The sequence below is a fragment of the Gopherus flavomarginatus genome, chromosome 1, assembly GCF_025201925.1.
Source record: "Gopherus flavomarginatus isolate rGopFla2 chromosome 1, rGopFla2.mat.asm, whole genome shotgun sequence".
NCBI classification, from domain to species: Eukaryota; Metazoa; Chordata; order Testudines; family Testudinidae; genus Gopherus; species Gopherus flavomarginatus.
The window spans coordinates 38,938,163-38,962,939 of record NC_066617.1 but is presented as its reverse complement, the minus strand read 5'-3'; the positions used below and the strand labels follow the sequence as shown (position 1 = coordinate 38,962,939).

General features: G+C 42.0%; 2 protein-coding genes across 5 annotated transcripts in view; one reads left to right on the top strand and one right to left on the bottom strand.

The window, feature by feature from the left end:
- Positions 1-129: 129 nt before the first annotated feature.
- ALG12 (ALG12 alpha-1,6-mannosyltransferase) lies at positions 130-24,102 on the top strand. Of its 3 annotated transcripts, none has more exons than XM_050936263.1 (10): positions 130-214; positions 6,387-6,549; positions 6,719-6,851; positions 7,809-7,982; positions 10,056-10,250; positions 15,724-15,827; positions 17,005-17,228; positions 18,676-18,845; positions 19,048-19,123; positions 23,224-24,102. In XM_050936263.1, the coding sequence occupies exons 2-10, from the start codon at positions 6,388-6,390 to the stop codon at positions 23,453-23,455; spliced, it is 1,470 nt and encodes a 489-aa protein (XP_050792220.1). In that variant the 5' UTR covers positions 130-214; position 6,387; the 3' UTR covers positions 23,456-24,102. The 3 variants fall into 3 exon arrangements, with proteins under 3 accessions (XP_050792220.1, XP_050792219.1, XP_050792221.1); XM_050936262.1 differs by having other exon boundaries at positions 135-214; positions 6,344-6,549; positions 23,224-24,101; XM_050936264.1 differs by lacking the exon at positions 6,387-6,549 and having other exon boundaries at positions 141-214; positions 23,224-24,101.
- The window catches only part of ZBED4 (zinc finger BED-type containing 4), a 41,960-nt gene continuing 33,016 nt past the window's right edge, over positions 15,834-24,777 (bottom strand). The window contains exon 3 of one of the 2 annotated variants that reach the window (XR_007772050.1): positions 15,834-16,199. The gene's annotated coding sequence lies outside the window, so the exon portion shown is untranslated. The remainder of the gene's footprint in view (positions 16,200-24,777) is intronic. The other variant, XR_007772051.1, reaches the window with a different exon arrangement.

Sequence of the window (24,777 nt, the reverse complement as noted above, 5' to 3'; positions counted from 1 at the left end):
AGCGACCTCGCACCAGCCGCCCATTTCTGTTAGACGCCGCGCGTACAGGGACTTGTATGCCTGCTGTGGGCTCTTTGCCCGAATCCAACATGGCCGCCTGGAGCCTCTAGTACGGTCAGGTGACCTGAGCCGCCTCGCTGTCACGTGCCCCCATGTGAGGCGGCCACGTGGCTGACGGACTGTAGCTGGAAAGGTCAGGCGGCTGCGGAGGCAGGTTGGTCTCGGCTGCTAGGGGTGTGGTGTAGCTGGCGAGCCTGCAGCCCCTTCCACACCTCGGTCTTCTCACCCGAGGGGCCCCCGTCACGCGGGGCGCCGGTGCTTCCAGGGGAAGCGGGAGGGGACTCTGTGAGGATGAGGGGCATTCGTTTGACGTGTCGTGTCCACGCGTGACCGTGTGGCAGGCACGTCGCTGTGGGACACTGTATGAGCTCCGCCGACTCCGCGCCCCACAGCACTCTGCAGTGGACTGGGTGGAGCTGTCTGGCTGGTTAGGCGCCCACGGGCAGAGCTGGGGCCCCCAGTGGAAGGGGGTGGGGGTTCACTAATGCGTGGAAGCGGACGGGGGTCCCGTCCGACAGCGCTGGCTGCTCAAGGAACGCACACACCGTAATAATAAAGTGCAGCGAGGGGCCCATCGGGACATGTCTCAGCCCTGCCAGCATGGGAAAGCGACTGAACTGGGTCATTGAGGAAGCTGGGTGGAGGGTGTAGGAATCTAAGCGCTCGGCCATGCGTTTAAAATTAAACCAGGGTAAAAAATTGACAAAAGTTTGTCTTTTGACAACATACATATAAATATTCACATCACACAACTATAAAGCGTGTATTTGTACTTATATCTCCGCAGCCATTCAGTTCTGTCAAATACCCTTCTTTTAAAGGAAAACTCCACTGATGGGCTCTAACACCTGGAAAGCATCCCCAAAAACATCATAAAAAGACAAACATGTGGATTGTGTTAACATTTATTAAGATATTGTGTAGGGCTATCAAGTGATTTAAAAAATGTATTGTGTGATTAATTGCCCTGTTAATAATAGAATACCATTATTTAAATTTTTTTGACATTTTCTCATTTTCAAATAAATTGATTTCAGTTACAACACAGAATGCAAAGTGTACAGTGCTCACTTTATATTTATTTTTATTACAAATATTTCCACTGTAAAAAAAACAAAAAAAAAATAGTGTTTTTCAATTCACCTAAAACAAGTACTGTAGTGCAATCTCTTTATTGTGAAAGTTGAACCAACAAATGTAGAATTATGTACAAAAAATAATTATTCAAAAACAAAACAATGTAGAACTTTAGTGCCTGTAAGTCCACTCAGTCCTACTTCTTGTTCAGCCAATTGCTCAGACAAACAAATTTGGTTACAATTTTCAAGAGATAATGCTGCCCACTTCTTGTTTACAATGTCACCTGAAAATGAGAACAGGTATTTGCATGGCACTGTTGTAGCTAGCGTCGCAAGATATTTACGTGTCAGCTGCACTGAAGATTCATATGTCCCTTCATGCTTCAGCCACCATTCCAGGGGACATGCGTCCATGCTGATAATGGGTTCTGTTCGATAACAGTCCAAATCAGAGCAGATCAATGCATTTCATTTTTATCATCCTAGTCAGATGCCACCAACAGAAAGTTGGTTTCTTTTCTCGTGGTTCAGGTTTTATAGTTTCCTTATCGGAATGTTGCTCTTTTTAGACTTTCAAAAGCATACTCCACACCTCATTCCTCTCAGATTTTGGATGGCACTTCATATTCTTAAACCTTGGGTTGAGTGCTGTAGCTATTTTTAGAAATTTCACATTGGTACCTTCTTTGTGTCTTGTCAAATATTCTGTGAAAGTGTTTTTAAAAAGAACGTGCTGGATCATCATCTGAGACTGCTATAACATGAAATATGTGGCAGAATGTGGGTAAAACAACAGGAGACAAACATTCTCCCCCAAGAAGTTCAGTCACAAATTTAATTAACACATTTTTTTAATGAGCATCATCAGCACGGAAGCATGTCCTCTGGAATGGTGACAGAAGAATGAAGGGGCTTATGAATGTTTAGCCTAGCTTGCATATAAATACCTTGCAGTGCTGGCTATAAAAGTGCTGTGCAAACGCCTCTTTCTCACTGTATGGTGACATTGTAAACAAGAAGCTGGCAATGGTATGGCCCGTAAATAGAAACAAGCTTGTTTGTCTTGACAATTGGCTGAATAAGAAGTAGGTCTGAGTGGACTTGTAGGCGCTACAGTTTTACATTTTTTCGTTTTTGAGTGCAGTTACATAACAAAAAAAAACAACCCTACATTTGTAAGTTACACTTTCACGATGAAAAGATAGCAGTATGGTACTTGTATGAGTGAATTGAAAAATACTATTTATTTTGTTGATCATTTTTGCAGTGCAGATATTTGTAGTCAACAATATGAAGTAAGAACTGTACACTTTGTATTCTGTGTTGTAATAGAAATCAATATATTTGGAAATGTAGAAAAAACATCCAAAATATTTAATAAATTTTATTTTGTATTCCATTGTTGAACAGTGCGATTAATCATGATTAATTTTTTTAATCACAATTTTTTGGAGTTAATTGTGTCAGTTAACTGTGATTAATCAAGAGACCTAATATTTTGGTAGCCTGGTTACTCCCATTGTCTGATGAAATTTTAAAAGTTTTCTCCTCAGATTTGCAGTCCAGAACTACTGCCTCCTTTCTTTGATTTTCCCGAACTCAAGAGATGTTAAAATCTAGAAAGACTAGTATGATGTGCACTACATCACCTCACTTTGTAATGAACCCACCCCTTCACTGGGGGGAAAAAAAAAGAAAAGAAAAGCCTAGTATAGGTCTTCTGAGTTTAAAAATACTTTTAAGGTCACCTTCAAAACACATTGTTGAAACAGCTGATACAGCTCAAGTAAAGAAAACTATCCTGATTGTGGCAAATCCCAAAGGGATGTATCTTCCTTGCAGCATCCTAATTTTGAATGCACTTTGAGTTAAATAAAAAAGAAAAACCTCTTTGTTAAAATGTTAATGTTGCAAAACCAAACACTCTAAAGTTAAGATTGTACAGGCAATCCTAACTCAGTTCACTGATGGGCATGCAGTCTTTAATTACATGATCCCATAATATTTTTTCTACAGGCCTCTGCTTTCATCCAGTGTACTGTGAACATGCTTTGGGTAGAAATCAAGATTATATAGTGAATGAAGGTCTGTAGGACCACTGACTCATTTGTTGTAGAAGTTGGAAGGCTTGTAGTGAATGAGGCAGGGGACTGCAGGAAGAGAAAGAATGGTCTCATGGTTAAGGCAGTTGAATGGGACCCTGGATAATTGGATTCTATCACTGCCTCTGCCAGAGAGCATCTATGTGATGTGATGTGTCCCAGTTTTCCTTTTGGCTTGTGTGTTGGTCTCCCCTCTCTGCTCTTTTCCCTTCTACATTCCAGTTAAGTTACCTCCCTCTCCTCTATACTGCCTGGGTGCTATCAGGGATTGACCATTCAGGATTGAGAGGGGCAGGGGGAGAGGTTAGCCCTGCGCATAGGGTCTCTCTGATGCCTTCCTCATCAGTGTTGGGTCTATACACCCTAACACACACCTGCTCATAGAATGTGTCCTTTTCACTGCCACCTGATGTGTTTATAGGTGCATACATGGATTATTGTACATTTGATATGTCTTACTTATAGTCTGTTATTAATCTGTTGTTCACTGGCTCGCAAGCCAGAGGGTCTTTACTGTGATATTATCCAGCATAATTCATACACCTCTTTTGTGCATTCATCTCCCTGAGTGTAAGATTGTAGCCCCAGCCACCATCTTGCCACTCCCTACCCATCTTGTCTCATTGACACCGTGTTCAGATGGTACTTCTTCATTTCTAGTGTAACTTGTGCCAGCTTTCCTGTACTATACGAAAGTACACCTCTATCCCGATATAATGCGACCTGATATAACATGAATTCAGATATAACGCGGTAAAGCAGCGCTCTAGGGGGGCGGGGCTGTGCACTCCAGCGGATCAAAGCAAGTTCGATATAACGCAGTTTCACCTGTAACGCAGTAAGATTTTTTGGCTCCCAAGGACAGCGTTATATCGGGGTAGAGGTATATATACATTCCACATGCCTATTCTGGTTACAGATTTGGTTATCAGGATTCAATATCTTGGGATCTCAGCTTTCTTCTGGCTTTCACTGATAACTGTCTTACTTGAGTTTTGACCTTCATCTCTACCTACCATTCTCAAATTTCAGTTTGACTGAACTGTTTCAGTTGCATTAAGGTTTTACCAGAATGGGTAGCAAACCTAACAGCAAAACCCACCTCTTTTATCCAGCCTTCGGACTGGCACTTTTGCTAATATGTGGCAGTGGCAAAAGTTACAAACCAAGAAAAATAGGGAAAAAAATATTTTGTGTAAAACCAAACTGACATCTGGATGTATCATCAACAGCGTTTGAACCTTTAGTTTTACAGTACAGACCTCTGGGGTAACACAGTAATTGGTAGCAGGTTGTCATTCTCTCTAAGGACCAAACAGTATCGGGAGATGAGACACACACTTTGCCAGTGGGTTTCACAGGTATTTGCTGACAGCAGAGGAATGGTCAGACTCAGGAATCCTGGGGTCAATTCCAGGTTCTCGAGGTGTACATGTTTTAGTAGTTATAGACCATTATACCTCTGATCCCTTCTATTTCTGCCCCTTGTTCTGTCTGGTCCCTGTCCCAGTCTTTCTTTTGGCTTGTGTGTTGGTCTCCCCTCTCTGCTCTTCTCCTTTCTACATTCCAGTTAAGTTACCTCCCTCTCCTCTATACTGCCTGGGTGCTATCAGGGGCATTGAGAACACATAAGAGAGAGACTCCTTGCTCACAGTTCCAGTGTATGGCACCACAGTGGCCCATGGCAATTAGGAGGAGCAATTACAAAGAAAGTTCTGTTCAGCACTCACATTCTGAGCGTCATCAGCAATGGTGTAGTCCTAAACTGCAGTGTCTCCGCACCAGCCTGATCCTTTAAGCCTCATGCTGCTCTAACTCTGTCCCCACTCTGTAAGGGGTGGTGCACAGCAGTGTAGCTGAGCCAGAACACCATGCTGGTGCATTCCAGTTCCACTGCGCCACTATTCCTCAGTTGCTCTGTGGGGATGAAACATGTGCCGCCTAGCTAGCATGTAGGACAGGGATCAGCAACCGTTGCTGCGTGGCCCACCAGGTAAGTGAGGTAAGCACCCTGGCGGGCTGGGCCGGTTTGTTTACCTGCCGCATCCGCAGGTTCGACCAATCGTGGCTCCAGGCCAGTGGGGGTGGAAGTGACAACCAGCACATCCCTCAGCCCACGCCACTTCCCACAGCCCCCATTGGCCTGGGATGGCGAGCCGCGATTGGCCAAACCTGCAGATGCGGCAAGTAAACAAACTGGCCCAGCCTGCCAGGGCTTTCCCTGGTGGGCCGCATGCCAAAGGTTGCTGATCCCTGACGTAGGATGGGGAGGGGGGCGTCGGGGGGATGAACATGATGTCTGCAAACAGAATCTGCAGAGAATTTAACTACCATGCTCTAACATCCCCCTACTGAGCATGGGTGAATTAGGATTTTCAGAGGTGTATAACTTGGGCAAATTTGAGTGGATTTTCATGGGAATAGCAAAAGGCACATTCCTGGGACCAGGATGAGTTTCAGTTGTAAGAATTTTTTAAACATGGGGAAAATATATTGTTTTGCCCTAATTTTGTTCTTGTAAACAGCTGAACTGTTTTTTCTGGAAATTGCCTCAGAAATAAGCTTGTCTCTGTCACCAACAAAAGTTGGTCCAATAAAAGATATAATCTCACTTACCTTGTCTCTCTAATATCCTAGGACCGACATGGCTACAACAACGCTGCATACAATCATTAAAATCAGGCTATTTCACACCACAGAAATAGGCAAATTACAAAGATATGGGACCTGCACAGAAAACACTGTGCCACCAGCTCCTTCTCCTTTATGCTTGTGGTGGCAGTATGTTATGTGGAGAAAAGTTGTCTCTTATGATAGAGCATAAGACATAAAGACTTCATAGATCAATGCCAAAACCTTAAACTTCAGGCAGTAAGTGCAAAGCGTGGAACACTGGCTGAGTATGCTCCTAGCAAGATACTCCACTTTGTTAATATATATGAAAACCTGATTGATTATTTGATCTGTTAGTCATGCACTAGGCTACAGGTACAATAATATTGTCTTTCCTTTTATATTTTAATAAAATGCATAAGTCTTTCCTTTTTCCCTTGTAGGCACATTGTCATGCTGTTAATATGATTTCATTTTTTCCCTTGTCAGCTTTGATCTCTGATAACAGACTATATGTGTATTTCACGTCCAGCATGGCTGAGAAGAGGAGCACAGGTGGACAGTCACTCCTGCTGTTACTGATCATTGCTGTGGCCTTTGCACATTTAACTGTCTGTCCATTTACAAAAGTGGAGGAGAGTTTCAACCTCCAAGCCATCCATGACATTGTGTACCACAGACTGGACTTGGAGAAGGTGAATAGGAATTTATGGTCTGTTCAAGATAACCATCGCTCTCTTTCTTGATCAGCACAAATGCAACATGAAGCATAAGAGCATTATTTATTTAGTTCTGCTACACTCATCTGTTCTTAGATGTTATTTCTAGCTTGCTTGTCTTACTGAGCCTTTATTTTCTTTGCAGTATGACCATCATGAATTTCCTGGAGTTGTCCCAAGAACGTTTCTTGGACCAGTCTTTATTGCTGCGCTTTCCAGCCCAGCTATATTCGTGCTGTCTAGGTTGCAAATGTCCAAGTTTTACTCCCAACTGATAGGTATGAACCTTAAATCAGGTCTGAAAGGAGATCTTTTACAGTGCTGTATTCTGCAGTACTGGTCTGTAACACAGTTGTAAGATATAGTGGTTTTGATCAATGCTAGAGAATATAGTAGTATATTTATTTATTTTATAAGTGAACTTGCAAGACTGGAGTTGTTTAACTTAATGCTAACTTAAAGGTTCCACCATCCTTTTTGGACCAGGTAAACAACACAAAGAAAGTTGTACTAAAGTAACAGAGTTCTAACAGAAAACTGAGGGAATGGGGGAAGGAAATTCAGAATTCACTTCCAAGATTTTCTGCATATATTGTGTTTTATTTAGACATACCAGCATCTACCGGTAGTCTGGTGGGTCTGTCTACTTGCTTGGGGACAAAACAATCAGCCACACCCATCTATCCAAACCCTGTGGGCTGGGGATCAGGGAAGTGTGGTTTGTCTCTCTTGGTCCTCCTTCTCTGGACGATCTAGGTCCTCAATTATATCTTCCTGCTGGGAATCAGCGCCAATCACTGGCTGCTGCTTAGCTGGATTTGGTCATTCCCAGCACCTGTCTTCTGGGATTGTCCTTTGGCCAGGGTTTGCTGCTCCCTGGCTCCGCAGGCCCTTAAAGGGGCAGACCACACTGCTACATCACCCCACATAACATAATTCACAGAACTCAACCCTTGCACTACTGAGTCGCAATCAAACAAGGATGGATTGCATTGGAAACACTACCTTAAATACTTATTTCTTTTAAGTCTCATCTAAAATATTGTATTGTAACATAATTTTCCTGTTTCTTTATACACTCCTTACCCTATCTTTTAAATATTGCACTACTTAAAATATTTTTTGTATTTGTACAGTAGTAATTTAATATTTATTAACATTCCTCTTTGTTGTTGCCTCCATCAATAAGCAACCTGACATTGCTTTCTTATCTATAATTTTTTTCCTCACAAAAGTCCGAGGAAGTCTGGGGCTTAGTGTGATTTATGCACTATGGAAATTAAAGAAAGAAGTTAGAAAGCAGTTTGGATCAACTGTATCGACGATCTTCTGTCTAATAACTGTTACTCAGTTTCATCTAATGTTTTATTGCACTCGAACACTTCCCAATATGTTCGCACTTCCTGTTGGTAAGCATTTATTTTGAGGATGTCATTTATATTTTGAAATTATTTCTATTTGTAGTGATAGTGAATGCATATGGCAGGGGTGGCCAACCTGAGCCTGAGAAGGAGCCAGAATTTACCAAAGAGCCACAGTAATACGTCAGCAGCCCCCCATCAGCTTCCACCCCACCCCGTTCCCAGCAACTTCCACCCACTGGCAGCCCCGCCAATCAGCCAGGACCAGCTCCAGGGGTTTTGCTACCCCAAGCAGGAAAAAAAAACGTCGTGATCGCAATCTGCGGCAATTCAGCGGGAGATCCTTCGCTCCGAACGGGAGTGAGGGACCCTCCGCCGAATTGCCGCTGGATACTTGAAAGTGCCGCCCCGCTCCAGAGTTGCCGCCCCAAGCACCTGCTTGATAAGCTGGTGCCTGGAGCCAGCCCTGCAATCAGCGCTTCCCCCTCCCTCCCCTCCCAATCAGCTGTTTCATGGCATGCAGGAGCCACGGAGTGGGGGAGGAAGAGGAGCGAGGGCATGGAGCTCAGAGGAGATGGCAGGAAGGGGTGGAGAGGGGGCAGGGCGGATCCAGGGATTGAGCACCCCCTGGCACACTGGAATGTTGGCACCTGTAGCTCCAGCCCCGGTGCCTATACAAGGAGCTGCATATTAACTTCTGAAGAGCTGCATGTGGCTCCGGAGCCACAGGTTGGCTCCTGGCATATGGACAAATGAATGCAGTCAGACCAAGTTAATGTATATATGCCTGATGGCTGGACTGTGTGGCAAGGGGTATGGAGAAATGTGGTTGTATGTTTTATAGCATATGTGTTAAAATAATTTGTTAAACTGAAGTTGTCTTTAAGCTAAATATATAGGGAGTTTACCGCGTGACTTTGATTAAGTAGAGATTTGACTACATTTATTTGATTTATAAAACATGCGGCCATTGCACAGCCTCTGGACATTCCTGCAATTTAATAATCTGTAGTAAAGTAAAGCTAGTCTGTGCAGGAGACAGAGCTACCTCAGAGGCCAGTCCGAGGCTATGCAATGAACTCCCTTCCGAAATAAGGACCATCAGAAACCTCACCACCTCTCTCTCCAAGTGCAGTATGCTCTTCTTTGACTTGATCTAAATGCATTTGAAAAATAAAAAATCCTCCAAACCAGAAGATTCCACTGCACACATAATTCTACACCTGGAGAGAGGATGGGAGAAACCACCAGCCACATGTGGCAGATATTAGTTGTGTCACTTAATACACTACTGGAAAGTGCTCAGATGAGGGCAGTATAAGAACCTATATAGAACAGAATAAAAACACATTGAATCATCAGGTGACTATTGTACAGCAATAACCTTTTCAAAGCACTACAAGGTACTGAGACTCCTAAAATACTTTTCTACTTTTAGTCTTCATACAAGCAACTGCTGTAATTTCCACATGAATGCTTTGTGATCATGACTGGTCTTCAATATGATATTTGTTAGGATGTGGCCTTGCACTATGAAAAAAGTAGAGAACCCATAGTGTATAGAGATGTGATACATGTGCACCTAGCCACCCAAATGTATTCATATTTCCTTGTTCTTAGGATCGCAGGGTATATTTTCTTCTTGATGCTTGGATTTGAGTGCCATTAGCATTAATGCAAGATATGCATACGTCATGAGAATAACAAGCACACTAGCTGTCACTGAATAAATTATAATAGTAATTACCATACCACTTAGATTCAGAAAAGCTTTCAGTACCCTGTCACGACTAGAGTTGTTCATGTCACTCATTAAATATACTCTCTGAGGAGGGATTCCAGACTCCTTCCTTTGTGATACATCCCTTCCTACTTAGCTAGTGCATCAAACTAGAGTACTTTACAAAGGCCCCCATTCTGCATACCTTTTTCTGGCTTCAGTGAAAGCTTTGCTGCAGTAGGAGTACTGAATAGGACCCAAAATGGTCCTATTCAGGACCATTGAATTAATTCAGTGTATTGATGCAACCAACATTAGGCAGACTTTAATTCAGATACTTGAATTTAAAAAACCTTAAAGATTTCTAGTAGTTAATACAGTGTTTTTATATCTTTCTACAGTTCTCTTGGCACTTACGTCTTGGATACAGCAAAAGCATGGACCATTTATTTGGTTCTCAGCACTGGCAATTATTGTCTTTAGATCAGAGCTCTGTATCTTCTTAGGCCTCATGCTTCTGGTGACATTACTAAGTAAAAGAATCTCCATTTTAAAGATGCTTTCCCATGCTGTTGCTGCTGGCGTTGTTTGGCTGGGTAAGGAAGTGCTAATTTTTTTCATTTAATTTAATATCCAATAGTTCTTCTTTTTTCTAAGATCTTCTTTTATTTAAAAATATGCATGCAGGAAAACTTAATTAATAGAAAGTGAAAGTTAAGAATAAATTCCGTCTATTTTGACCACAAGAAAGCAAATGTACTCATTAAACTGGTGAAATTTTACTCTGGGAGAAATGCATGATATTTAGCAAAAATCTTAAGACCGTGTTGTCTCCTAAACAAAAGGAACTAATGTAGTGGCCAGAAAATGCTGCACGTTTCAACTTGCAAAGTTTCCTAGAGTGCATTGTTATGGTAAGGTGAGATGGAGTTTCCCACTCAACAACGATCAGAGAAGTTAGCCATCATTACCATCAAATGGCCTGAAATCTACCCCGAGTAACAAGCTCAGACCAGGAATGAGATGCAGGGCTGTCCTTAAGCATAGGCAGAATAGGCAGCTGCGTAGGGCCTCACTCTCCCTGGGGGCACCACTCTGCAGGCAGCCCAGACAGTGTAGAAGCAGGGCTGCTGGGTCCTAGAGAGAGCCGAATGCAGCACAGTCTGAGGAATGGGATTGGCTGCTGGGGTCTCTGGGAAGGGGGGGGGGGGGTAGGGGTTGGGAAAGGAGCTCACCTGTGAGTGTGACTCTTTCCCCCCAGCTGAGGTGAGGCGAGGCAGGCTCTGTGGCACCCCTCTCTCCCTCCTCCCTCCCCTCCGTCAGGGCTGGGTTGAATGAGGTGCTGGGGGGGAGGGGAGGCTGGCTGCCTGCTGAAGAATGAAAGTGAAAGTAACTCACTTCCTCTGCAGGCAGCCAGAATTGGAATGTCACACAGGGCTGGGTTAGGATTAGCCAGATGTGTGAAAAATCAGGATAGGGGATTGGGGTACAGTGAGCAGATATCCCTATTTTATAGTGACAGTCCCAATTTTGGGGTCTTTTTCTTATATAGGCTCCTTTTACCCCTCCACCCCCACCCATACAATAGTAAAAAGTGCAAGGTCATGCACTTAGGAATTAATAATAAGAATTTTAGATAAACGTTTGGGGCGCATCAGTTGGAAGCGACGGAGGAGGAGAAGGACCTTGGGGTACTGGTTGATAGCAGGATGACTATGAATCGCCAATGTGATACGGCTGTTAAAAAAGCGAATGCGATTTTGGGATGCATCAGGCGGGGTATTTCCTGCAAGGATAAGGAGGTGTTAGTATCGTTATATAAGGCGTTGGTGAGACCTCATCTGGAATACTGTGTGCAGTTCTGGTGTCCCATGTTCAAGAAGGATGAATTCAAACTGGAACAGGTTCAGAGACGGGCTACAAGGATGATCCGAGGAATGGAAAAACTGCCTTATGAAAGGAGACTCAAAGAGCTTGGCTTGTTTAGCCTGGCCAAAAGAAGGCTGCGGGGGGATATGCTTGCTCTATATAAATATATCAGGGGGGTCAACGTTAGGGAGGGAGAGGAATTATTTAAGTTTAGTACTAATGTAGGCACGAGGACGAATGGGTATAAATTGGATATTAGGAAGTTTAGACTTGAAATTAGACGAAGGTTTCTAACCATTAGGGGAGTGAAGTTCTGGAACAGCCTTCCGAGGGAAGTAGTGGGGGCAAAAGACTTTTCTGGCTTTAAGACAAAGCTTGATAAGTATATGGAGGGGATGTTATGATAGGATCGTTAATTTGGGCAATTGATCTTGGATTACCACCAGATAGGTCTGCTCAGTGGTCTGCGGGGAGATGTTGGATGGGATGGGAACTGAGTTACTGCAGAGAATTCCTTCTTGGGTGCTGGCTGGTGAGTCTTGCCCACATGCTCAGGGTTTAGCTGATCGCCATATCTGGGGTCGGGAAGGAATTTTCCTCCAGGGCGGATTGGCAGGGGCCCTGGAGGTTTTTCGCCTTCCCCTGCAGCGTGGGGCACGGGTCGCTTGCTGGTGGATTCTCTGCAGCTTGAGGTCTTCAAACCAATTTTGAGGATTTCAATAACTCGGTCCTGGGTTAGGGGTTGTTATAAAATTGGATGGGTGGGGTTCTGTGGCCTGCCTTGTGCAGACTGGATGATCATATTGGTCCCTTCTGACCTATGAGTCTATGAGTCCTGATTTTAAACACTTTCTGTCTGGTCACTCTAGGTGGGGGTAATTGGTGCCTATATAAGACAAAGCCCCAAATATCGGGACTGGCCCTATAAAATCAGGACATCTGGATCTGGCCACCCTAGCTGGGGAGCACCTCTCCCCCGGGCTGGCAGCTGCCAGCGATCCGTCTCATCCGGGGGGAGCTGCACAGGGCAGGATGAGCTGCTGTGGCTCCATGGGTGCCCCGTCCCTGAGATCAGATGCTGTGCTAACTTCACCATGGTCCATAAGCCTGGTGGTGGTGCCCATTGGTGTGTGATTGGACCTGAGGGTTTGCTGCTGCTGTTGCCACTCTGCACCCCAAGAGGTGGATTTTGAGGTCCTGCAGTTTTCCACCTATCTCCTCCTCTACTGCAGCTGTTGGACCAGCAGGCTGGGGGGTGAGCCAAGCATGAAAGCGGTACTGTGTTGCCATTTAGATTGTCATTTAACAACTTTGTTTGCCAAAAATTCTTGCTAACAATCCTGAATCCAATTTCAATATTTTTTTTAAAAAATCAATATCTTAGCCAAAAACAGAAAATTAAGTTGTTGACAATTATTAGTGACAGGTTTGGTTTGAGACAGGGAGTGGGTCAGTTTTCATCAGAGAAACAAAAAATGTTGACTGACTTTCCTATAGCCTGTTACTCCTGATAAGAGCCCTCCAACAACTGTAATATGCTCATCTCCTTACTAGTGTATAAAGCAGGGGTCGGCAACCTACGGCACACGTGTCAAAGGTGGCAGGTGAGCTGATTTTTGATAGTATGCAGCAGCAGGCTGAGCGGCTCAGCCCATCACTGCTCTGGGGTTCCGGCTGCTGCCCTATTGCCAGCTGGAATACCAGCCATCGGCCCCACTCAGCACCTGCTGCTGGCCTGGGGACCCCCAAGGAACCCCAGGCTGGCAGTGGGCTGAGCAGGCCAGCTGAACCACTCAACCTGCTGTCAGCCTGGGGTTCCATTCACTCAGCCGGCAGCAGGCTGAGTGGGCTGGTGGTGGGCTGAGCAGGGCCGGTGGGGGGTTGAGTGGCTCAGTCTGCTGCCAGTCTGGGGTGTCAGCAGCACTCAGCCTACTGCTACTCAGGGGTTCCAGCTGCCGGCCCCTTGCCAGTCAGGAGCTCAGCCGCCAGCCCCACTCTGCCTCCTGCCAGCCTGGGTGAGCAGAATCCTAGGCTGGTAGCGGGCTGAGGGGGGGTTGGCAGCCGGGATCCTGGCTGGCAGGAGTTGGTGGTCAGAACCCCAGACCAGCAGCGGGCTGAGCAGGGCCTGGGATCCTTGTCTAGGGTTCCAGCCACCAGCCTGCTGCCGGTTTGGGGTTTCATTTACTCAGCTGGCAGTGGCTTGAGCAGGACCGGTGGCCAAGACCTCAGATAATAACAATAGTTTATTTATATAATATAGACATAGAGAGAAACCTTCTACAAACATTAAAATGTATTACTGGCACGAGAAACCTTAAATTACAGTGAACTTGGCACACCACTTCTGAAAGGTTGCCGACCCCTGGTATAGAGTGACCATATGTTGTACTAAGATTTTCCTGCTCTTTTTTTCCCTTGTGAGTCAGTATAACTTTTGCCAGCCCAGAAGTTGGGCAGCCAATGTTTTACGTTTTCACAATGTTTTCTCCAACTTTCATAAAGTAAATACATAGTTAATATGAGTTTAAAAGGCCAGGGACACTTCTTTGTGAAGAATCTGTACAGCAGATCATGCCCATAGACGATCCAGAAAAGAAATTTGAGGTTGATTTTTTTAATGTTGTGATGGACAAAGCAGTATCTGCTGTTGATGAAAGGTTTAATACCTTGCAAGTACACCATGAGCAGTTTGGATTTTTGTATGACATAACTAAATTCAACGAAATAGGAAAACAAGAGCAACTAATGACAAAGTGCAAGAATCTAGAGAGCCTCCTGAAGCATGGTGATAGTTTTGATTTAAATGGACTTGAACTGTACGAAGAATTGAGTACACTGTCATCAATGTTGCCACATGCAAAATCGGTGATGGACATTGTACAGTTTATTCATACCCGCAAACTTGTTGACATATATCCTAATGTGTACATTGCCACTCGTATTCTACTGACAATTCCTGTAACAGTAGCATCAGGAGAACGGAGTTTCTCAAAACTAAAGCTCATTAAAAACTATCTCCGCTTTACAATGAGTCAGGAACGCTTGACTGGTCTTGCATTCTTGCGATCGAACAAGACACGACTTTGTCTTTGTCATACGATGACATTATTACTGATTTTGCAGCCAAAAAAGCCAGAAAGATTGCTTTTAATTAAAAACAAATCTTTGTTTCAATACCTCTTCATATAAATTTCCAATAAAATTTTGATAAATTAAAAAGAATATAGTATTTGCATCATTCTGTCATATCAGAATTTTTTCTATAGTGCTGCTTCTTTAGTGCTAGTCCATCAGCATTACAGTGTGTTTAATTAAGTTTAACTGGTTTTAATAATGTGAATGTGGCAAGTTTTCCAATACTATAAGCTTATGTTTGTGTTGCTAAGAGCAGATCAGGCACAGGGGCACCAGTTTAATAATCTCGCCTAGGGCACCATAAATCCTAAGGCCGGCCCTGATGAGATGTAATGTGTTGTGACACAAGATGATATTGAGGAAGATGGAAGGAGAGAGGCTTACACAAATCAGGTTCTAGGGATAGTTGAGTTGCCTGGTACATGGTATGTTCCCATCCTTTATTATTTCATTTCTTTAATTTGAATAGATTAGGTGTTGGTCACTGCTGAAAGACTGTAAAATCGCCTGGTCTCAAGCCATCTGTGGAGGGCTGGAGCATATGTGTGTAGACCCACTGAGCCTCCTCATGGCAACATGGCTCTCTTAAAAAGCATGCTCTCAGAGTCTGCTTGATGTTGGTTGCATCAATACATTGCCATTTTTGGGTAGCGGGAAGGGTGTTACAGCATGGAGAGGAGAAGCAGAGTAAGATAATTCTGAGCACATCAGCATTCACTTACTCTGCATTACCTAATCGCACTGTGAGATGGAGGATGCTACAGAGAGAAGCCACTCCCTGCACCACATCCTTTCTGACCCACAGTCCAGACTATTGTTCACACTGAACACAGTATGAGTCTCTCTCTAATTGTGCCTGTGATTTCTACAATGAAATGTAAACTGTGCAACCATCTGTGACGTTTCTATGTCAGCACAAGACCCAGAGCCTGACCTGGCTCCCACTGGTTTTGACTGGCGTTAGATAAAGCTCAAAGGGTGTCCCAGTCTATGTTCATCTCTTAGGCAAATGTTCAGTTTGGATGAGCTCCTCAGTCTGTCTAAGATGTTTTTTTCTTCTTCTAGGGCTAACAGTTGCTGTGGATTCTGTGTTTTGGAGGCAGCTTCTATGGCCGGAGGGGAAAGTGCTTTGGTATAATATAGTTTTAAATAAAAGTTCAAACTGGGGAGTATCCTTTAAGTATATATAGGAAAATAAAGACATGGCCTTTTGTCAGCTAAACCAAATATTTGTATTGATTTATTCATGGGACTCAGCTGTGACATGATTGAAATGTTTGGCATCAGTGACAGAATTCAGCTGAAATTTACCTTGTGGAGTCCAATTCCAAGACATACCTCTCTCCTATCCTCCTCTTGGTGCCTGCTCCTGCCTCATTAAAGTCAAAGGAAGCTTTTCCATTGACTTCCATAGGCACAGGATCAAGCTCTTTGTGCAGTCCTGCATTGTCCTTCAGTCTCTTCACTGCCTTATCTTCTTCTCTCCCTCTTGGTTGTGAAGTCCATTGTCCTCGTCACCTAGGCCTTGGGCTGCATCTACACTGGCAAAAACAGAACCCATCATTCCCTGCTAGTGCAGTGGTGGCAACAGTGGTTGCAGCTGTAATACACGCAGTGACTAAGAGTATGGTTAGGTGATCCGGTTGCAAAACCATCTGAATCCTGTCTAAGCTATAGCTTCTGCTGCTGGTAGCACCAGTGGAACAATCCTGATATATATATATATATATTTTAAGGGTACAACTTTTCCTATGTAGTCATGGCCTTGGTGTCATGTTAACTCACCACTACCCCAGGCAGTTATTCCTTTACAAAACCGCTACAATTTGCCCTTTCCTTTTTGTATTTACTGCTAAGGGCCTGATTTGAAAATCACTCCTTGGCTTCTCCTCTCTTACCTCATTGCCTCTTTAACCTTGAAAAGAGAAGAAGGTTTTTCATGGGAGTGCATTTTATCTCTCTTATCCCCTTGAATCCCACTCCCTTTCTGGCAACCATTTGACTTGCTACCCACTTCTCATTGTCTGACTGTTTAACATTCCCAGCATAGTGTTTGCAATAGGAAGAGATTGGGAAAAGACCAGTGGGTCACTGACTGCAATTGCAAGAGCAGCTGAGTACAAAGGGTGGGGGAGAAGGGAAGCTGTCAAGTCCAGGAGCATTTAAAAAAGAAAAAAGATGTTTTCAAATTACTTCGAAATAATTCGGACCAAGGTGATAGCTGTAAACTAAATAATTTATTGCATACTTGCAAAAGTTTTGCAGAATATCTGAAAGGATAAAGTTACTTTAACCCAGACATTTGCTGATAACAATAACATCCTTAACTCCCTTTTCATCGTAAAGACTTCTCCCTTCTTGTGGTATTTCTATTCAGCCCTGCCGCGTGCTTTGGGATGCAGCATTATATTTGTGCCTCTAGGAGCAGCAGACAAAAGGACTCGGATATTAATTCTACCAACGCTGGGTTTTATTTTTTTGTATTCCTTTCTCCCACATAAAGAGCTGCGGTTTATCATATACACTTTCCCCGTCTTCAACGTAGTGGCTGCCAAAGGCTGCGCACGAATGTAAGTTCAAAGTAATGCTTCTTGAAAAGACTATTCTCAGTTCAAAACTTGGTAGTAGCTTACAAGATGCTGGTCAGCTCTTTTGTCAGAGGAGAAAGGGAGATTAAATGTAATGTGCTAGCCAAAGGAGGGCATGTGATAGGGCCAGATTCTGTACCTGAACTGTTGTGGCCAGCATTGGCTGCACAGGTTGGAAGTTGGCTGCCTTATACTAGCTCAGCACAAAGCTCAGAAGGTTCTCCCTAGCAAGAGCAACAGTGGGGTGCTCTAGGATTGGACTGTAGGGCATGGGGCCACTCTTTTATGAGCATCCTTCTTCTAACCTAGCAATGCCCCAGGAACATGTTATTTGGGCACCCAGCAGGAGTGAGATGGGAGGCAGGGCTGTGCTTTGGATTGCTAGTTGCCAGCTGGAAAATGGAAGCAGTTTAGCACATTGGTTCTCAACCTGTTGTCGGACTGTGTTTAAGGGGTATGCAAAAGACTTGGACTGAAAACCGATAGAAAAGAATTCAACAGGCAATAGATCTCCAAAGATGTTCGTGCCTCCATTCAAAATTTCCAAAGGGGTCTGCACCTCCATTTGAAAATTTGCAGGGGTCCGCAAATGAAAAAAGATTGAGAACCACTGGTTTAGCACTCTCTTTGCAATACATATGTGAACCTGTTTGGGAAAGCTTTTGTAACAGTTCCAGAATTTGGCCCATAGTCCTAGCCTTGTAACCAGATAGATAAAATATTATTTATTAAATAAGTCATCAGTTAAGGCCGGAACTGTTACAACACTATACATAAAATGGGATAGCTATTGTCTGACCATCATTAAAATGATTTAGTAGAAATCTTATTTTATATGCTGTATAAATACAGGTGTTTGTTCTCCTTGATGAATATGTAACTCCAATTAATGAAAGTTATAAGTAGATATCTGCAGCAAGTTGTATCCCCAGCATAGTGTTATAATTCAGTTAATTTCACCCACAAGAGAAAGGGAGCAAACTCCAGTGAATAGCTATACTGTTTATTACTTTACTCAGGAGACTGCTTAGTGATAACATTTAGCTATAACATTTATCTTAAAGAACTGAATTAAGTTGTTCAGATAAACAAATTAAAGTGAAATTCCAAAGAGAATTGTATGTTTATTTCTACAGCTAAAGGTTAAAAACTAGAAGTGTTAAAGGGTTATATTCTGAATATTTTATTATTTGTTGTAATTGTAACAATTAATTTGTCATTAAAAATAATTCCTTTAGAATTGGGGGAAAGAAATGCAGTGTTATAATTTTTTCGTTAATATAATCAAACTTGCACCCATTCTCACTCTTGCTTTTGTCCAACAATGAAACTTTTTATTTTTAAAATGTTCTGCCCCAGTAACTACTTACAAAATGTAAAGGCATGATCAACAGCTAATTTTCTTCCTGGTTTTTTTACCTCTTCACAGTTTGCATAACTACAAAAAATCCTGGCTATATAAACTAGGATCGCTGTTGGTTATGACACATCTCCTTATTAATGCTGCTTATTCAGGAACATCATTATATGTTTCACATTTCAACTACCCTGGAGGAGTTGCAATACAGAAATTACATGAGCTGGTGCCTTCAACAGCAGGTATGTAAAGTTGGTTCGAATGTTAAGCAGTGTTCAACAAACTTCAGTTTTGAGGATTCTTTGCTATACATTTCTCACAAATACATTAGATATTGTTTATTTTGGAATATTTACATGCATTTTTATGGTTATTTAGCTAATTAGTCAGTTAGAGGTGTACTGTAGTTACAAGCATTTTGAAATAGTATTGTTTTTGTTGTAGATGTCTCTGTCCATATTGATGTGGCTGCTGCACAGACTGGAATTTCTCGATTTTTGGAAGTCAACTCAAATTGGAGGTATGTCATGAGCAAGGGGTTTTTGTCAAGACAGTAAACATTGTTCTTCCCTCTTGTGTGCATGCATGCCGGCAAACGTGGTGGGCACTGATTCTTACACAGTGTATGTGTTAAGTCAAAATCAAGGGCAATCCAAATCTTCAGGGAATTTTGGTAAAGTCTGTAGGAATTCTCCACCAAACATGGAACATCTGTGAAGCTTATTTTCTGTTTTTCTTGGCCCATTTATTGTTTAAGCACCAGAGGTAATTTAAAGACACAAGAGGGAAAATCAAAAAATCTCTTAGCTTATTAAACTCAACTATCTTTGGGGTGACTGGATAAAAATGTGTCCGAGATAACCCTCAAAATCCTTCTTTACGTCACTGGATCTTGCAAAACACGAGACGTTGTGGTAGTCCATCACTTTTCAACTGATGACAGTAGAGCGTAAATAACCTTTTATCCTGATTTTTAAGGACAGTGGCAAATATCTTAAATTGAAAAAATATAACAAAATGTTTTGGTATTTGCATGTTCAAATATAGCTTTAGTTATGTGGAATATCTTTTCCATCATATAGAATATCAAACACAACAGTCATGCCTGTGGATGAGGGCATCTACTGAATGCTTTGGGTAAGATCATCAGGAATGAAGTGGTTAACAATTTTGGCATTTAAGGGGCCCATTATTAAGATGAATAGGGGAAGTTAATATCTCTGGATACCAGTGTTCCAGTTTCTCAGTGTGCAGGCTAAAAAAGACCACAGTGCACTTTCAGTTCTCAAGGTGATCTCCACAGTGGTCTAGGTCATTTATTTTAAAATGGAAGCTTAGTCAAAAGATATCAGCAAAAGGTGTGCAAAGGACTTGATCTTATGACTATTCAAGGCAATAGACAAACTCCCATTGATAGAACAGGAGCAGAATTTGATCTGGATTTAAGATAATTCCCAAATTACTTGTGCCTGGGAATTTTTACTTGGCCCAGGTCATGATTTTCAGGATCAGATTTATTGTTATTTGTGTTACTGTAATGCCCAGGAGCCCATGTTATGTATAAGGACCCCATAGTGTGAGGCATTGTTTAAAAAAAAAAAAAAGTTGTAATTTAGTTCTTGGGGTGATCTGAGAACTCATGATTTTTGTTCAGGGAGGAGGGAAAATGAGAAGGAAGAAGCAATTAGCTTTTGACAGAATGCAGAAGTTAGCCAGTTTGGCACCACTTATTGTTGCTACTTTTTCTCAATCTAATGATAATACTGAATTTGTTAAAGGGGACATTTCCTCACAACTGTTCAACTCTCATGTTGGATTGCTCTTCACATGTTGGGATCTGGAGGAAGTTCTAAATCATGAGCTGTCAGAAATAACTGTACAATGTTCCCCCATGTGGTAGGACAGATATGGTAGCTAGAGTGCCCCAATTCTTGTTTATTCAGCAAGCTACTTTACTGAACGTACTTTGGACTATTTCATGTTTTCTATATATATTGCCTAATTTTGATGGATTTTAACCAGTTTTTGCTTCCCATTGGTGGTGCAGCATGGAACGTGAGGCCATAATGTGATGGGAAAAAAGAAAGTAATAGCATTTTGTCACTCTGACAGATGTTGCAGCCTCATATGGAGGGGCAGTTTTTCCCTCACTGTTATCTTTGCTCATCAGAAAGGTGCCTCAAGGAAAGGCTGATTCATCATAAGGATCAACACAGGAGAGGTCAGGGATAAACAGCAGTGACCCTCATACACACGGGCAGCAGGTTCTCATCACACAGCACAATAATGTAAAGAATCAGGGTAGCTCCAGACCTTGGTACTGGCACAAGGAAGCAAGAGCCCTTCAGATGGGTAGAAAATAATTTACTGTCTTCACAGACTGTAGACATAAAGGGATAATCAGATTTATGGATAGAGTGGCTGAGCAGACTGATGATTCATCAGGATAACTGCAGTGTATAACTAGAAGTGTTTTGAAGTGGCATGCCCAGATATTCTATTTGCCTCAAGACAAATGCAGGAATTCCATTATCTGCCTTCAAAGAGAGACTGAAAGAAACTTTATGGAGATTCTAACACTGGATGGGTCTATAATCTTGTTTGCCTTTCCTCCATTATCATGAACTCTTTGAAACACGATGAAAGGTGCTGTATGAGCATAAGGTATATTTTAAAATAATATTTAGGAAAGCTTGCATCGTAATGATAGCTTCTTTACTAGCCCAGAGAGACACTATGGGATTGGAATTGGCCAGATGTGATGTACTCTCCACCAGATGTCCCATCTCAAATGGTAGCTGGGTCTAATAGTCCTTAAACTGCCTAGTGCCTAAAAGGTGGTTTCTTAGGAGAGATGATAAATATGCAGTTTGCATACATTAATGTACCGTTACACAGTACATTTACAGGTTTCTTGGGATTCTGCAGAATGTGCTTCATGCTGTGGCATCATCTTTGAAATTAGCGTTCTTAATGAGATTTTGCTGGAATGAAGGTTCTGTTTCTATTAACTTTTGTTATCCTTGCCCCCTTGACTTCTCCATCACTGAGTTGCATCTCAGGGGTGAATACTGAGGGACAAGCAGTTGCTAGAGGATAAATGTATTTCCTGTCAGTTTTTCTCATCATCTCAATGCTTATTAATTTGATTCAGCCTCAGCAAAGATGAGGCTGATTATTTGATGTAAAAAATAACTTAGATTGATCAGAGCTGAGTTTTAGCGTTAAGAGTTTTGGAAACTTTCATTCTGGAATTAAGGCCCTTCCTCTTGCTAATCCACAACTGGCAACTTTAGAGTAATGTTCGGATCCCACCAGGGAAGAAACAACTTAGATGTGAAAGATTGGTGGACATACAAGTTGACACGTAAGGAAGTTTGTTTATTCCCTCTTCCTTGCTGCATTGTTGCAAGGTGTAGAAGTCGGAACTCTAATTACAGAAGGGATGCAAATTGATAACTTAAACATAACTTTGGAAATTAGCTAAAGGATATATCTTTATGAAAGGAAAAGATACACATATGTGAAAATATAAATATTTCTTATCATCCCACTATGTGGAACCTAATACATCATGGTACAGAGTCTCATGAAGGCTATGATTTAACCTGAATCATTTACCTAAGAAAATAGCATTCCCTTAGGGCTATTATATTTTCATGGGCATGCTATGTTTCTATCTATCCTCCTTAATGTATTTATCTTCCCCACAGCCCTGTGCGCTTGGGCTGTCATCTCTATTTTACAGATGGGAAACTAAGGAATGAAGCAACAACTGACCAGATGACCAAAGGCATTTAGGTGTCTAAAAATGCAGATAGGCAGTGAGGCCTAGATCCTCAAAGGTATTTAGGCATCTAACTCCTGTTGATTTCACTGAGTGTTAGGTATCTGAATGTCTTTGAAGATCTGGGCCCTAATATAATTTACAGAAGTACCTCAGCAGGTTAGGCGCTTTGCATGCAAAGGCATTTCTGTAAATCATACCAAGTACCGATCTGCATCTTCAGGCATCTAAATGCCTTTGTAACTCTGGCCCCATGGTCACAGGAAGCCTGTGGCAGAGCAGGGAATGGAACCCAGGGACTCCCAAGTCCTACACTAGAGCCCTAACCAGCAGGCAATCCTTCCTCTTGTTTTATCGGGGGGAGGAGATGATTCAGCACCATCATGTGGGGCCCCCACTGCAACTACCTGCCAGCATGGGAGAGTGCCCATTCTGCAGCCTAAACCAGTTCTCCCAGAAATAAGTCAAACCCACATAATCAGATCCTAACAAAAGCCAGCCCAATCCCCTCCCCTGCAAATCACAGGCCTCACTGTAAACCTTTTCTCCACAGCTTTCAAATAGAGGGGCAGAGAGAAAATATACCATGATCAGCTCACCGATCTCTATGGACTATCACAGTAGCAGCAGGAGGAGTTGCTAATGCAATGTTTGACTTTCTTTAAACATTAGCACTTATTTCTGTGGCTCACATAATGCAGCATGATGAGAATTAGACTGAGAATCTTTTGTTCCCTTTATGTTGTTTCTGATAGTACATGTCTATGCAGATAACTAGCAGAAGTTTAGTATGTTCTAAGAATGCAAATAAATCCACTGCATACTCCTTACAGGTATGACAAAAGGGAAGACGTTAAACCTGGGGACCAGTTGATGTTGTCTTATACACACATTCTAATGGAAATGGATCTCATTCAAATATCTCATTACAAGACAACCCATCGGCCACTTGCACATGTATCAGGCATCAGTAAAATTGGGTTGAACCTTACCACACTACCTCCTTTTACTTTAAACTTAAAACCAAAATTAATACTGTTGGAAAAGTTTACTAGCTCTTCTTGACATAACTTCACTAATGGCTTCATAATCTCCACAACTGCAGTTTGCCTTTCTAACAATGCAATTCAGCAGCTGTGGAAAAATACAATCTTTGTATTGATTAACTTATTTACCTAAACATCTGCTTTTTACATAAATTACAGAAAGCTTTCCAGCATTATGTAAATCCAATCTACATCATGATTGAGCTGTATATTTTATGGATCTTCTTTGAAATATTTTCAAGGTCAGCATTATTAAATAAATTGATTAGTTTGGGCCTGTTTACCAATGCAATATATACATGTTTTTAAATGCCTGGTATGAAAGATATAATGGAGCAGGCATATGCTATTCTGTGGTATTTAATCCGTGGGCATTACAGATGTACTGCTTGATGGTTTTACTATACAAATTGCTATGTTTCCCACTAAACTGTTATGTGAAACTTTACTAATCTCATTTTGTATTATAGTAAAGCCACATTCATTGGAGCTTTGTCACTATACGTAATTGTGCCTTGTAAGCTGTTAAATAAAGTTACAAGAATCCATTTGAAGAACAATTGTACTTTTTGGCAAGCACCACCTTGAGATAGAGTTGGGTATTAAAAGAGGGGTCATAACATTCTTACACTGAACATGGAGAAAGGACAACTTAAATTTCAGAGACAAATATTTGGAATTTTAATAATCCTTCTTCCCCTCACAACCAAACTATCTTGACATGTGATGAAGACACATACTTATAGAAACATTCATTTTTATAAATTTCAGAGCATTAAGTTGTCCTGGAAGACTTTTCAAATGGATATGGCTAGAACATATTTAGGAGACAAATGTACTGTATAGTATAGGTTTGATGATATCGCCTTGTGTTTAGAGATCATACTTTGAGACTGATTCACTCAGCTTTCATGCAGTTTAGACTTTAAGCTATATAAACTATCACACAGACATATGATCAAAATCAACACTGAATCCACCACCTGTACCAGTAATTCCTGCTAAGTAAACCTGCATAGTTTATTGAAGTAAACAAGGGAAGTGGTGTATCAATTAAAATTGTGACATCTTGTTTTTTCAAACATACTAGATATGGTGAGAGCACATGAAAATTCAATGCCAGTGACAAGTACTGTATAAACCTGATGGAGTTTAGCAATCAAATATATAATTCTTCATTACTGTCTGAAAATTGAAGAGGTAAAATATTTCTTACTGAACAAAAAGTTTTCCCACTGAAAAAGAAGCAGGTGCTCACCTTCCCACTCATGGAAGTGTATGTTTACAATTCTAGGATTTTTTCTTCTTATTAAGCCCCCACATAAGATTCAGTGCTCATGC

Bases quoted from the DNA above. Each gene is read 5' to 3' on its own strand.
- ALG12 (XM_050936263.1), top strand. From the start codon at position 6,388: ATGGCTGAGAAGAGGAGCACAGGTGGACAGTCACTCCTGCTGTTACTG. The intron at 6,550-6,718 runs GTGAATAGGAAT...TTTTCTTTGCAG, and splicing joins ACAGACTGGACTTGGAGAAG to TATGACCATCATGAATTTCC. The intron at 19,124-23,223 runs GTATGTCATGAG...TACTCCTTACAG, and splicing joins GAAGTCAACTCAAATTGGAG to GTATGACAAAAGGGAAGACG.